This window comes from Suillus paluster, assembly GCF_016628075.1.
Source record: "Suillus paluster strain FC165 chromosome Unknown EDB91scaffold_101, whole genome shotgun sequence".
Lineage (NCBI taxonomy): Eukaryota > Fungi > Basidiomycota > Agaricomycetes > Boletales > Suillaceae > Suillus > Suillus paluster.
In genome coordinates, this window is record NW_024537661.1 from 84461 (window position 1) to 96451 (window position 11991).

At 45.8% G+C, this 11991-nt stretch overlaps 2 protein-coding genes across 2 annotated transcripts; both read left to right on the forward strand.

Annotated features, from left to right (window-relative positions):
- Window positions 1-6973: 6973 nt before the first annotated feature.
- On the forward strand, window positions 6974-7561 carry EDB91DRAFT_1263496 (uncharacterized protein; the record flags this gene model as incomplete). The annotated part of the gene is made up of 2 exons (XM_041324451.1): window positions 6974-7153; window positions 7211-7561. The coding sequence occupies 2 exons, from the start codon at window positions 6974-6976 to the stop codon at window positions 7424-7426; spliced, it is 396 nt and encodes a 131-aa protein (XP_041171517.1). The 3' UTR covers window positions 7427-7561.
- A 1936-nt stretch (window positions 7562-9497) lies between these two features.
- EDB91DRAFT_1339589 (uncharacterized protein) lies at window positions 9498-10329 on the forward strand (the record flags this gene model as incomplete). The annotated part of the gene is made up of 5 exons (XM_041325678.1): window positions 9498-9522; window positions 9852-9944; window positions 10016-10172; window positions 10226-10245; window positions 10276-10329. The coding sequence occupies 5 exons, from the start codon at window positions 9498-9500 to the stop codon at window positions 10296-10298; spliced, it is 318 nt and encodes a 105-aa protein (XP_041171518.1). The 3' UTR covers window positions 10299-10329.
- Window positions 10330-11991: the final 1662 nt, after the last annotated feature.

The window sequence follows — 11991 nt, forward strand, 5'->3', positions numbered from 1 at the left end:
GTCATCCGCAGTATCATACAACTCTTTTCTCACTGGCTGATTTCTTTTAGACTCCTATTCAATGTTATGTATATAAGTAGGTTAGTTAGTGTAAGTACTCCTTAGACTTAACCACTTCGTTTCCTACACTTGTAGTGACCTAGACAGTTGACGCTCAATACCATCTTGTTCACTATCCCCTCTGACCAAGTCCTAGTGGTTGTGTGCTCGCCTTCATCATTATTGGTGAACATTGGTCATAACATTAGGTTAAGTCTATCTTACCACTCCGACTCGAACTTTAATCTTGGACATCACTGTTCATGATAAACTTCACTGTGCTATTCTGCTGAGATTTATCTCATGGATTACATTTTAATTCAATCATCATTCCCCGACGTGTTTTGTTATCTCAATCTCTTTATGTTAGTCTTTAGTAGAAGTGAACCAGGCCCTCGTCTTACTATGAGCCGCCAGTTCATAAGGATCAGTGACACTTAGGTCCTGTTTCCGCACGTCTGCAGTGAGGCCCAAAACCCTGCCAACTGTACGCTACCATATCTGCTTTCTATGTAACACAACGGCACTCGCAACAGTCCTCTCACTGTCTAAATACTTTACGATAGGAACGAAGGGTGCTAAAAGTAGACCCAAAGTTCATCGCATCTTTCGCGAACTCCTCTTGAGTTCTACATAGGTTGACGAACCGCTACACATGCTGCATTCGCACCTTTGTCATCATTGCCCCGCCGTACAGATCCCGCCTAGTCGAGGCTAGGGCTTTCGCGCTACACAACAACATTTCCTGTTTGGATTCCCATTGCTCATTCTTCCATGTCCAAGAATCTAGAAGAGCCTGGGATCAACGTTTCCGAGGATATGGAAGTGATAGATGCTCCCCCAGTTGTACCAAGAGTAGCAACTCCACCAAGGGGTGCAATCCACTCTCTGGTGCCCCAAGGATGGATCAACCCATTAGGCCCATTACCACCTGCAGGATCATCCACTACCCCAACCGCAGGCCCTTCTGCACCCTTCGGCATCTCTGGGCCCAGGTCGAGTATAATCACCCATCAGGACATTTCGTGCGCAATCAACTGCCGTCGTTGTAACAGAAAGAGAGTACACCAGACACTTGATAGACAGTCTGCAGAAGGAGATCGACGAGCTGCAAGCAGGCCTGGTGCACGCGGACGACGAGATCAATTACCTGAAGATCAGGCTGAGGGACACAGAAGACAAGATCACGCTTTTGGAAACCTCGCCTACAACGAAGATCCCAGGCTCTACATCTGGGACTTCAGGCTCTGATCTCAAGATGGCAAAACCAATGGACTTCACGGGTGAGAAGAACTCCATTGATGTTGACACCTTCCTCACCCAACTTGCCATCTACTTCACTGGTTACCCTGGAGTGACAGAGCAGCAGAAATGCACCTGCCTCATTTCTTTTTGCCGGGGCGCCGCAGCCAAATGGGCGGAAAGTGTTACCCCCATGGCTCTCAGCGGCCATACCGGATCCTATGACAGCATCGTCAAGGACATGAAGGTCATGTGGACTGTCGTCAACAAAGAGGAGAAGGCAGCAAGAGAGTTGGAAGCTCTCCAACAAGGAAATCGAACAGTCGGGGAGTATATCTCCATCTTCCGCCAGAAGCTCGCCTTCTGTCAATTCTCCGACTATGAGTTGATGCGCAAACTCCGCCATGGATTGGACCAACGAGTTAAAAACTACTTGGCCAATATCCATCCTAACAGGAAAGACACCCTGGAGGGATTAATCAGGGAGGTGCTTCTAGTCGGGCAGAACCTCGAGGAGCTTGACGACGAGAGGAAGATGAACTTCGCACCACGACGACCTTGGCAAGGCTCCGCTGTTCCACCCGCACCAGCTGGAGCACCCAAGACCACGTCACAGGGAAGAAACGCCATGGACGTTGATGCAACCAGGACAGGAGGTAGACCCCGACCTCAAGGACAACCGGGAGGTGTTTTCAAGTGCTACCGCTGCGGAGAAGAAGGGCATATGGCCTGTAACTGCACGGGAAAGCCCCTTGACAAAGGCAAAGGACCAGCTGTCTGCGCCGGCAAGGTAGAAGAAGTTCCAGCTGTGAAACCACTCATACTGGAAGATATCATCGTCAATGAGAGGATCTGCCTCTCCAGCATGTACAACCCAGCAAAGAAAGAGGAGCAGAAGGGTTTTTAGGGAGATCGAAGTCGACTGCGGACTTAGATCAGAGAAATTGTTTTTCCATTCTCGGTGACTCGGCAATTATGTTTGCAGAAGTGTCAGAAGTTTGTTCTGGGAATAAACGAGACCATTTCTACTTGCCAGTTACGTTGGAAGGGAAACACAAGAAAGCAGCCGTCAATGCTCTAGTAGACTGCGGAGCAACAAACCTTTTCATTAGTGAAAAATTTGTCAAAAAGAATCAAGTCCAGACCAAGCAGTTGTTGCGAGCAATGTCGATCCATAATATTGATGAAACAGACAATTCCATCGGACCAATTACAAGTTACGCAGATTTGAAGCTTACAATAGGGGATCATTAGGAAGAAGTGGCCTTTCTGATCACAGATCTAGGAACCAATGACGTCATCATTGGAATAGATTGGCTATGATACCACAACCCCAGTATCGATTGGAATGCAGGAAAGGTGGCACTAGACCGTTGTCTGGTTAAATATCAAGAAGCCAAGGTCAAGGACAAAAAGACCAAGGCAAAGAAGCGAAGAGCCACGAACTCTTCAATCCTTTCGGTGTTGCCCGATTTGATACCGGCAGAAGATGACAATGATGAGGATATCGAGGAAACCTCTATCCATCATCAGGTTCAGTCGAACAGCCTCAGCTCCAAAATGTACAGGACATGTGGGTACTATACCTGTCAAGCTTTAGGAAGAAAAACAATTGGACCTTGCTACTACTGTTGGACACGGAGCTACCAAGAATGTGCAGATTGAGGAGGTCAAGGATGAAGATTCATCACAGAACGTGTGGATCAGATACAAGAGCTCTGTCGCATCAGAGTTAGCGCAGCAGGAGGAGAAGAAGAAGGAAAAGAAGCCTGTAGAGGAAATGGTGCCAGACTGGCTCCATGACTATCTTAAGGTCTTCTCCGAAGAAGAGTCTACTCGATTCCCCGAGTCCAAGAAATGGGATCACAAGGTGGACCTCAAGGACCCTAACGATCTTCCTCCCAATGCGAAGGCTTACCCCCTGTCCCCCGCCAAAAATGACGCATGTGAGAAGTGGTTGAAGCAGGAATATGATTTGGGACGACTGAGAGATAGCGAATCTCCAGTAGCAGCTCCTTTCTTCTTTGTTGCTAAGAAGGACGGAAAGCTCAGACCCATCATGGACTATCGGAGGTTGAATGAGAAAACCATCCGAAATGCATACCCTCTCCCTCGTTCTCAAGATCTCATTGATCGTCTCTCCGGTGCAAAACTCTTTTCGAAAATGGACGTTCGATGGGGCTATAACAATATTAGAATGAGAGAAGGAGACCAGTGGAAGGCCGCCTTCAAAACTCCTTTTGGACATCATGAACCAGTTGTAATGTACTTCGGCATGACGAACTCCCCTGCTACATTTCAAACTATGATGGACCAGATCTTCCAAGACCTTAAGGAAGGCAAGGTCATTGTAGTCTACATTGACAACATCTTGGTTTTCACCAACGGTGATGTAGAGAAGCATCAGAAGGTGGTGTGCGAGGTACTACAAAGACTGCAGGACAATGATCTTTATCTCAAACCGGAGAAATGTTCCTTTGAGAAGAAAGAAGTGGAGTTTCTCGGTTTGATCATCAAAGATGGACATGTCTTGATGGACCCGGTCAAGGTAAAAGGAGTTCAGGAATGGCCCACTCCTACCTGTGTCAAGGATATTCAAAGATTCATGGGATTCGCAAACTTTTACCATCGATTCATTCTCGGTTTCTCGAACATTGCCAGACCCATGAATGAGCTCATCAGGAAGGATGTACCATGGGAATGGACAGACAAGCAAGAGAAGGCTTTCAAAACTCTGAAAGACAATTTCACTTCCGCACCAGTGCTAGTCATGCCAGATGCAAATAAAAAACAGAAGATAGAAAGCAACACATCTGACTATGCTACTGGTGGTGTACTTTCTCAGTTGGAAGAAGATGGACTATGGCATCCAGTGGCTTTTTTTAGCAAATCGATGCAGGATGCAGAGTGTAATTACGACATTCACGACAAAGAACTTTTAGCCATTATTCGTGCATTGAAAGAGTGGAGGCATTATGTGCAGGGCACACCTCATCCGGTAGAGATCTGGACGGACCATAAAAACCTCAAGTACTTCATGATGAGCCAGAAGTTAACTCGGAGACAGGTGAGATGGTCCTTGTTCCTTGCAGAGTACAACTTCACTCTGCAACACAAACCAGGAAAGGTTAATGACACTGCCGACGCTCTGTCCAGGAGGCCAGACCACAGAGAGGGGGTAGAAAACGACAATTCCGATCGTGTGCTTTTGAAACCCGAGTTTTTTCATATCAAAGCCGCAAAAAGAGGTCAGATTCTGATAGAAGGAGAACAATCGCTGTTAAAGCGCATCAGAAACTGTACTGATTTGGATCCGGAAGTCCGAAATGCTATCAAAACCCTGAAGAAGGCCCCTGTACAGTTGAGAAGGGGATTGGAAGAGTGGAATACAGAGGATGGACTCATTTTGTTCCAAGGATTGGTCTACGTTCCCAATAACAAGGAAATTCATCGCTCAGTGTTAGAGATCTTTCACGACTCACCTGCAGCAGGACACATGGGGTGGGCCAAAACTCTCGAACTTGTCTCGCAGAACTATTGGTGGCCTCAGATGCAGAAATTGGTCAATGACTATGTAGATGGATGTGATCGATGTAAGCAAACAAAGGTATTACCATCAAAACCCCATGGACCTTTGAAGCCAAACGAAATTCCAGAAGGACCATGGCAGACTATAAGCTGTGACCTTATCACCGATCTACCCATCTCCCAAGGAAAGGACTAGTATTCTAGTAGTCGTTGACCGCTTCACCAAGCAAGCACATCTTGCTCCGACTACAAAGGATGTTAATTCCAAGGGAATCGCAGGACTTATTTCTCAATCATGTATGGAAGCTGCACAGGACACCGAAGAAGGTGATTTCGGACAGAGGAACACAATTTGTGTCCAAGTTCATGCAGGAAGTCTCGAAAAGACTAGGAACCAAGTGGTCCATGTCAACAGCATATCACCCACAGACTGATGGACAAATGGAACGAATAAATCAAGAAGTCGAGCAGTACCTACAACTCTTCACATCCTACCGTCAATCTGATTGGGTTTCTTGGCTTCCAATTGCTGAATTCACGCATAACAATTCCGTAACAGTCACTGGACATTCTCCATTCAAATGTGTCTATGGCTATAATCCCGAATTCACAATTTCCCCTAACTCTTCCAACACAATTCCCCAAGCCGATCAAAGAGTAGCCGAGATGAAGGAGGCACAAGAAGAGACAAAGGTGATGCTAGAAATAGCGAACAATCGAATGAAGCGCTTTTATGATCATAAAGTAAAAGACTCACCAGAATTCAAACCAGGCAACAAGGTATGGTTAGACGCGACAAATATCAAACAACGTCGTCCGAGCCAGAAATTGTCCGACCGCCGTCTGGGACCATTTGAAATCGAAGAGAAGACTGGCGAGCTAAACTACAAGTTGAAACTCCCCATTAAATATCGCATTCACCCAGTCTTCCATGTATCGCTACTCACCCTGCATCAAACCTCTCAACTTGTCGATCACCCGCCGCAAACACGTCCACTGCCAGAGATTGTTGACCAAGTCCCAGAATATGAAGCAGAGCAAATATTGCAAAGCCGCCTATACAGACGCAAGTTGCAGTATTTAGTAAAATGGAAAGGATATGCAGTAGAAGAAGCAACATGGCAGTCAGAGGAAGATGTGAAGAACGCGCCGCTCATTGTAGCCGACTTTTATGCAGAGAACCCAAATGCGGTTAAATTGGCGTGAATCTCCACTTCAATTCTGACGACCCCTGACTTCCTCAAATGGAGACAGAAAAATATACAACCATCTTACATTCGCGAGGACGCTCATCCTAGAAAGGGGGTAATGTCACGAATTCCTAATACGAACCATTTTTCATTTCTTGGTTTTCCTTCGGCTACTTCCAGTACCCGAACCGGTCATGTGACTCCTCACCCTGTCACACCTTCACCTCTTCACATATCACCTGTGGTTTCTCCGATTGGCTCCCCTACTCCATGGGCTAGAACAATCTTGCTTCCCAAAGAAGAACCAGTCGGAACTTGGGTTTCTGTTTAGTTGCCGTCTTACTCATTCGCTTATATATCATGATGTCATACTTAGTCATCCGCAGTATTGTACGACTCTTTTCTCATTGGCTGATTTCTTTTAGACTCCTATTCAATATTATGTATATAAGTAGGTTAGTTAGCGTAAGTACTCCTTAGACTTAACCACTTCGTTTCCTACACTTGTAGTGACCTAGACGTTGACGCTCAATACCATCTTGTTCACTATCCCCTCTGACCAAGTCCTAGTGGTTGTGTGCTCGCCTTCATCATTATTGGTGAACGTTGGTCGTAACACTCGGAGTCCGAGTTAGACTACAATGACGTATCTTATTTGGATGCACCGGTGGTAGGGATCTCATCAACCACCACTCAGTCATCAGCTTCTGTGCAGGGTGGAGACATGGAGGTAATGTTTATGCCTTGCTTCGCTCACATTTGGTGACTCTAATTTTGTGCATTTCTATTAGATCATTTGAAGTCTGCAACTAGAAAACCAGTCACTTAAAAATAACAATAGGACTCTGGGTGAGAAGAACAAAATCTTGGCATCCAATCAACGTCAATGTTCGAGTGCGCAAGTTCCCGACAAGCTGAAGGCTTACGATGTTGAACTCTCAACCTTTGCTCACAAACATGGTGTTATTGCTGAGATGTTCCCACCCAAGCACCATGTTCTCAGATTGCCCATGCCAAACCCTCCGCCCATGATCATATCTGCTAGTCGCTACGCAAGCAAGAGTGCCGAAGAACTTTGTCTTGTGACAGAGGTGTATTCACTTCTACCGGATCACCTCCATCGTTTTGTACCTACCTCTCATTTTCAATCATTGGTATGTTAGTTTATATATTTCATTGTGTGACCAAGCACTGATTGATATGTATTGCAGCTAGAGCAGCATCTCCAAGGCAGGCGCTCGAGTGAGATCGGCAAACTACGCTTGATGGCAGGGCGTATTTTTGGTCTGGATTCGTCCTACTTTGACCTGTGTTTCATGAAGTGGGATACCATTCCTGAGATCCAGAAGATGCTCATGTTGAAAGGTGAAACTAATAGACAAGTCTCAGCGTTGGTGAAAGAACCACTATGCATTGACAGTACCTAATAGACAAGTCTAGAGACAATTAATCATAAGAGAAAGCAAGTGTGCAAACAGTAGAGATACATACCTCAGCGTTGGTGAAAGAACCACTGAGATATAAACAAACGTAGACAGTGAAGTGATATAGTAGATGAAAGGAATTCAAGATAATAACAGACAAAAACAAACATTGGTGAGTTTACTTTCAGCACACCCCCTCAATGAGACAATGAACGATTAAAAAACTCCTTTAACGCGACATGAGAGATAGACCAGAACGATGTTGGACGAAGATGGGACAAGGTAGGGGTTTGGTAAAGATGTCGGCCGTGTTTTTGTGGGTGGATAGCCATGCTGGTAAGAAGGTCCCTTCTTTGATGTGACTGATGGATGAAGTGGTAGCGAAGATTGATGTGTTTCGTGTGCATGTGATTGGCTGCCTCTTGTGAGAGCACAATAGCTGCCAGCGTTGTCAGCGAAAAGACTCAAAGGTAAAGATAGAGGGACAGTGATGCATGCAAAGAAGGATTGTAGCCAGAGGCCAGTCTTGGATCGCAGCGGTCAGGGCCATGTATTCAGCTTCCGTTGAGGACAGTGCATGTGTGGTCTGCTTCTTGGCCAAGTGCAAGATTGGCCCACCTATTGAAGAACCAGACATGACCCAAGATTGATATGCAGTCCTCTGGACAAGACGCCCAGTCTGAGTCGCTGAAACCGTGAAGAGCAGGATTGATTCCAGTGCCGCCATAGTGGGCCTTCAAGTGTTTAGTGCCCGAGAGGTAACGAAGGATGTATTTTGCCGCAGAGTAATGACAGGGTTTTACAGAAGCATTGTGCTGCACCAGTCGCATCACGGCAAGGGCAATATCAGGACGAGTATACATAGTGAGGTATAAAAGTTTGCCCACAAGTTTCCGGTATTCCTGTCTTGAGCTTGTCAACATGCGGATAGATGTTGGTGGTGCAACCGAAGGGGAAGTTGGGGTCCATAGGTAGAGTGACTGGATTGCAATTGGACATACCGTGCTCGTCAAGCAAGTAGGCAATGTAGTCCTCCTGGTGCATCCAGAGCTCGTGGGTATTATGATCGTGAATGAATTGTATACCAAGATATTTGCTGACAGCCCCTAGGTCAGTGATGCCAAAACGCTCTGCGATCTGTCCCTTCATTTGATCGAGAAACGTGCGATTGTTGCTCCCAGCTAATCTGTCATTGATGTGCCAGGCGATGATGCAAATTACCCTCACCCCCTCGCTGTTGACGTGGTCAAATATGAAGACAGCATAGTCAGTGTCGCAACTGTAAGAAGCCGAGACGAGTGAGAACATTGCATAGTAGTTCGTACCAGTTGTACACAGCTTGTTTGAGGCCGTATAACGAGGATAGAAAGTGACAGACGAGTTGTTGTCCGTTTGGTCCGAAGCATTCGAAGCCTGGCAGTTGATGCATATATACATCTTCCTGCAGCTTGCCCCACAGGAAAGCACGCTTCGCATCAAAACAATCCAGCTCCCAGTCATGTGCGGCTGCGTGCGCAGCAAGGATGCGAATGGATGCAGACTTAGCTACTGGTGTGAATGTCTTGCCGAAGTCGATACCGGGGATTTGAGAGAACCCTTGAGCAACTAATTGTGCTTTGAACACTGGACCGCCTTTGAGGTCTTCCTTAAACTCAAGAACCCACATCAGGAAAAACTATATCTCTATATAGAGGACCATCCTCTATATAGCCCCGATAGCACACCACAGCTCTATACAGTCTATGGCAAGCTATCACAGCACTATAGACCAGTATAGACATCATGAAAGTCTATATATTACCATAAAGTTTGGTAAGTGTATTTAGAAGTAAAACATTTCAACAACTATAGACCCCAGTAGACCGTGGGAACTTTTTTCGATGAAAACCAAAGTTGTAGTCCTTGTCTAGGGAAGTCTATCCATAGTCTTATGACTTCAATAGGTTAAGATCCTAGTGAGTTATAAGGAAAATACTCGAAATTGAAGGGTTCAAGAAAGCAACTTGACCATGGGAACTTTTTTTGATTAAATCAAAGTTGTAGTCCTTGTCAAGGGAAGTCTATCCATAGTCTAATGACTTCAATAGGTCAAGATCTTAGTGAGTTATAAGGAAAATACTTGGAATTGAAGGGTTCAAAAGTGTTAAGGTACACCTTATTTATGTAAGCAAAAATGCGAAAATTCACCTTATGTGTATTCAAAATCCTAATGCTAACAGTCAATTTCATTGTCTTTTTCTTACTGTCATAATCCTAGTCCTATTAACCAAAAACTCGAAAATTCACCAAGTCTTGTGTTGTGGCTTTGTTTGGCACTGCTTATGTAAGCAAAAATGCGGTCAACCAACAAGTCTTTTCCCATTCTTTCCTTCCCCCCCCACTGCCCCCTCATTAGATTATCTTCCATATTTTTCTTACAATTTTCGAGTTTTTGCCTCTCTTCTCTTCTTCTTGCTTCTCTATCCTTCTCTTGGTGTTGATGTTGTTGGTGCTGGTACTGGTGCTGGTGCTTTGAACTCTGGTAAGTCTCCCTCCATAATTTTCGCATTTTTGACTATTTGACTAATCTTTTTTCTAACCCTCTCCTTCTAGCTCTCTTCCCTCCTGCTCCTCCTCCCCCCAACTATTTTCGCATTTTTGACCATTTGGCAAGTCTTTTCTCTGACTCTCACTTCCTCCTGTCTGATCCTCTCCTTCTAGCTCCCTTCCCTCCTCTTCCCTCAAGAATTTTCGCAATTTTCACTATTTGGTAAGTCTTTCTTTTTTTTGTATTCATCTTTCCTCTCTGATTCTTCCTTCTAGTTCTCTTGCCTCTTCCTCCTGTAATTTTCGCATTTTTGCCTGTTTTGTAGTTATTAGTTTACATGTATTGTAGTAGTTGAAATATAATTTGGAATTTTCGCTTTTTTTTAATTTTGAGAACACTATCATGGCAACGAACAGCTATTAAGAGAAATTTTTGCTTTGTGTTTTGAGCTATAATAGCTACAATAGTTGTGGTATGTTCCACCCAGCTATAGCAACTTTAATAGAGCTATATAGCACTATACACTGGTGTAGTAAGCCTGCACAATTGGGCACTTGGCTATACGAGCTATAGCGCTATGGGTGGCTATATAGCCTTACCACATTTTCCTGATGCAGCGGCTCCCGATAGCGCGGTGATCGGCAGGTAAGGGCACTAGCTCGTAGACGTTCATTTCTGACATGAGATTCATCTCTTTTCGCATTGCAGCCATCCAATTATCACAGTCAGGATGCCGAATTGCCTCATCATAGGTGGCAGGAGGGACCTTTAGATTGTAATCGCGTGCAAGAGGGTTGCGGCGAACATCGCTGCAAACTGAGAGGCATGTGAATTTGACAATGATAAGGTTAGCAAGCACACGAGGATACCCCACCTCCTCATCATCTTCGACAATGGTGTCAGGATCGGCAGGTCCAGATACTGGTGGGCCAGGTAAGATTGTGGGGTGGATTGGGAGGTTGGGAGGTAAGGCCTCCTCGGACGATGAGGGGGGAGGAACTATTTCTTGGATGCGTGCGACGCGAATGACGCGTTGACGATCTAACCTTTGTTTGTCGGTGGCGATTCAGGCTTGAAAGAGAGACCCCTTCTCAGTGTGAACCGGGATGCGGCCAGAATGTTGGATAATGTCAGAATGGGGAGGAATGCGTGTGATGGGCACAATGACAGGAGGACCGGGTGCTGGGACAGCAGCAACATCATCATCATCATCATCACTGTCGGGGAAGGGTCGGTGAGTGAAGTTCTCGTCAAAAATGACATCACGGGAATTGAAGAAGGCACCGGTAACAACATCCTGACAGCACCAGCCTTTAACACCTGGGGGACACCCCATGAACAGAGCTTCACGCAATCAAGGGCCGAGTTTCTCCTGCATTTCTGGAGGAATGCGAGCAAAGCACCTCGCACCAAAGACTCTGAGATGAGCAAGGGTGGGCTTGACATTATGTAGCATCTCATAGGGTGTTTTCCCGGGAGGTAGGGCTCTGGATTCTGTTCTATTGAAGAGATAGCCCGCAGTAAGTGCGGCTTCGCCCCACAGGTTCCAAGGAAGACGCGTGTGATCGAGCATAGCATACATCCATCCTTCAATCGTGCGCATGACACGCTCAGCCTTTCCGTTTTGTTGATGAGCTTGGGGTACTGAGCATTGGCATTCTATGCCTGCTTCTTCGAGAGCCTCACTAAATGTGTTACTCATGAATTCTCCCCCATTGTCAGAACGAAAGATTTTGACCCACAAACCAGACATGTTCTCCCACCGTGCACGAATGACCCACCACATGTCAAGTGCCTGATCCTTCGAAGCAAGGAGTTGAAGGTTGAGGACATGGGTGTGATCGTCGAGAAATACTATGAAATAGCACTTCCCGTGCGCAGAGACGACAGGGATGGGGCCGCATAGATCTGAGTGAATGAGATCAAGAAAATGGGCAGCACGTCCGGTCTTGGAGGAGTGAAAGGGCTGATGAGGATGCTTGGCAAGTATACATGATTCACAGTGAGATAGAGGCGCGGAAGAGTTGACAGTCACTCCTTT